Source organism: Penaeus chinensis, chromosome 37, assembly GCF_019202785.1.
Source record: "Penaeus chinensis breed Huanghai No. 1 chromosome 37, ASM1920278v2, whole genome shotgun sequence".
Lineage (NCBI taxonomy): Eukaryota > Metazoa > Arthropoda > Malacostraca > Decapoda > Penaeidae > Penaeus > Penaeus chinensis.
The window spans coordinates 3,385,305-3,387,804 of record NC_061855.1 but is presented as its reverse complement, the minus strand read 5'-3'; the positions used below and the strand labels follow the sequence as shown (position 1 = coordinate 3,387,804).

The 2,500-nt window shown below is 32.4% G+C and overlaps 1 protein-coding gene across 1 annotated transcript in view; it reads right to left on the bottom strand.

Moving 5' to 3' along the window:
* Positions 1–2,303: 2,303 nt before the first annotated feature.
* The window catches only part of LOC125045584 (beta-1,3-glucan-binding protein-like), a 10,536-nt gene continuing 10,339 nt past the window's right edge, over positions 2,304–2,500 (bottom strand). The window contains exon 11 of the mRNA XM_047642924.1: positions 2,304–2,414. Within this exon, the coding sequence (XP_047498880.1) occupies positions 2,304–2,414 (111 nt within the window). The remainder of the gene's footprint in view (positions 2,415–2,500) is intronic.

The window sequence follows — 2,500 nt, the reverse complement described above, 5'->3', positions numbered from 1 at the left end:
AGGGGGGGGGGGATTTCGTTGGGTTTTTTTAAATTTATTTTACTTCATGGTTTGTATTTTCTGTGTATTTAAATTTTGTAATGTTTATTTTCATTACGTAGTCATTATCTTTTTTACTATATTATTTATTGTTTTTTTCTCGAATATCTGTTTTCTGATATCTACCTGTTATTATTATTATTTTATTTTTTTATGTTATATTAGATATTATATTACTAGACAATATTAATGTTATATTCGTTTCTGGGGTGTTTCATGTTGTAAGAAATTATTATTTTAGTAGATATATTAACTTGATTGTTTATTTGTATCTGTATGTGTGTTTGTGTGTGTGTGTGTATTTGTGTGTGTGTGTATGTGTGTGTGTGTGTGTGTGTGTGTGCGTGTGTGCGTGTGTGTGTTTGTGTTTATGTATGTGTGTGTGTGTCTGTGTATTTGTGTGTGTGTGTGTGTGTTTTCTGTGTCTGTGCGTGTGTACGTGTAAGTGTATGAGCATATGTATATGTATTTGTGTTTGTATGCACATGTTTCTGTTTCTTGAACAGGGTAGGGTAAGGTTTTCAAATAAATCATCCTGAAAATGCTAATTTTATTCTGAAAATTTGAATCCTTACGTTCACCTCACCATTTTTTTTTTTTTTTTCCTAAATGTTTAAATAGATTGAATAAAGAAGAAAAATAAGGGATGAAAGAAGAAACAGTAGGAAGAAAAAGACGATAAAAAGGAAATAGAAAATATAGCAATAAAAGGAAGAGTCAGAGACGAAGAGAGAAGGAGGGAGAAAGACAAAAATCAGAACATAAAATGAAAAGGATAAGAAGCAAGAAAACAGAAAAAAAACATAAAAAAACATAAAAAATAAAAAACAAGTTAAACAAACAAACAAAGACAAGTAAAGACAAATAATAAGAAAAAAAGGAAAAAACGCAATATATATGTATATATTGAAGAAAGAACAAATAACAAAGAAGAAACAGAAACGAAAGAGCGGAAGAAGGAACGAAGCAAGCAAGAAAATCGATGATAACGAAATCATGAAAAAAAACGAAAACGTATAAAAAATAAATAAATAAAAGGAAAAAGGAAAAATCTCCACAAAAGAAATAAAAAAAAAAAAAAAATCTTTTTTTTTTAATCCGTCAAATGAAATAGTAAAAAAGGTAAAAAAAAAGAAAAAAAAAATAAATTAAGGAAGGAAGAAAATGATCGAAAAAGAAAAAGAAAAACAAACAGAAAACGATAAATCAAAGAAAACGAAGCATAAATTAAAAAAAAAACGTAATAATAGAAAAATAAAAAAACGCACTCGACCCCCCCCCCCCCCCGAATATATATAAATAATAATAATAATAAAAGAAGGGGGAATAAAGAGAATGTAGAAGGAAAATAAGATATCTAAAGCAGAAAAGCGAAGAAGGTAATAATAGTAGAATGAAAATGGGTAATAAAACAAGGCACGGAAAAAATACTAAAAATAATGATAACAATAATAATAATAACAATAATAATGATAATAATAATAATAATAATAATAATAATAATAATGACATCAATAATAATAATAATAATAATAATAATAATAATAATAATAATAACAAAAATGACTACAAAAATAATAACAATAATAACAATAATAATTATAATAATAATGATAATAAAAATCTGCGAAAACTGAGATGATGAAAGAAATAAGATTGATAAGTAAGATAAATAGATATTAAGATAGATAGGTAGATAGAGAGAGAAAGGGCGAAAGAGAGAGAGAGAGAGAGAGAGAGAGAGAGAGAGAGAGAGAGAGAGAGATAGAGAGAAAGAGAGAGAGAGAGAGAGAGAGAGAGAGAGAGAGAGAGAGAGAGAGAGAGAGAGAGAGAGAGAGAGAGGGAGAGAGGGAGAGAGAGAAAGAGAGAGAGAGAGAGGGAGAGAGGGAGAGAGAGAGAGAGAGAGAGAGAGAGAGAGAGAGAGAGAGAGAGAGAGAGAGAGAGAGAGAGAGAGAAAGAGAGAGAGAGAGACAGACAGACAGACAGACAGACAGACAGACAGAGAGAGAGAGAGAGAGAGAGTGAGAGAGAGAGAGAGAAAGAGAATGAGAAAGCGAAAGAGAGCGAAAGAAAATCAGGAAAATAAGAGAGAGAGAGAGAGAGAGAGAGAGAGAGAGAGAAAGAGAAAGAGAAAGAGAAAGAGAGAGACAGAGACAGAGAGACAGAAACAGAAACAGAAACAGAGACAAAGAAAGAGAACACAGAAAATAATCCACACCTCCACTCTCCCTTCCCACAATCCTTAATCCACCTAATCCACCCGCTCACTGCTCCACACTCTCCATCTTCCACACGCGGATGTAGTCTAGCTGAAGCGCCGCTCGCTCGCTGATCCGCTTCTCTCCCGCCCGCCAGGTGGGCAGCCACGACTCGCGCTGGGATTCAGGATTCGGGGTTAGATAAGTGATTAGGGATTAGGTAAATGGGTAAGAATTCGATAAGTGATTAGGTAAGTAATTAG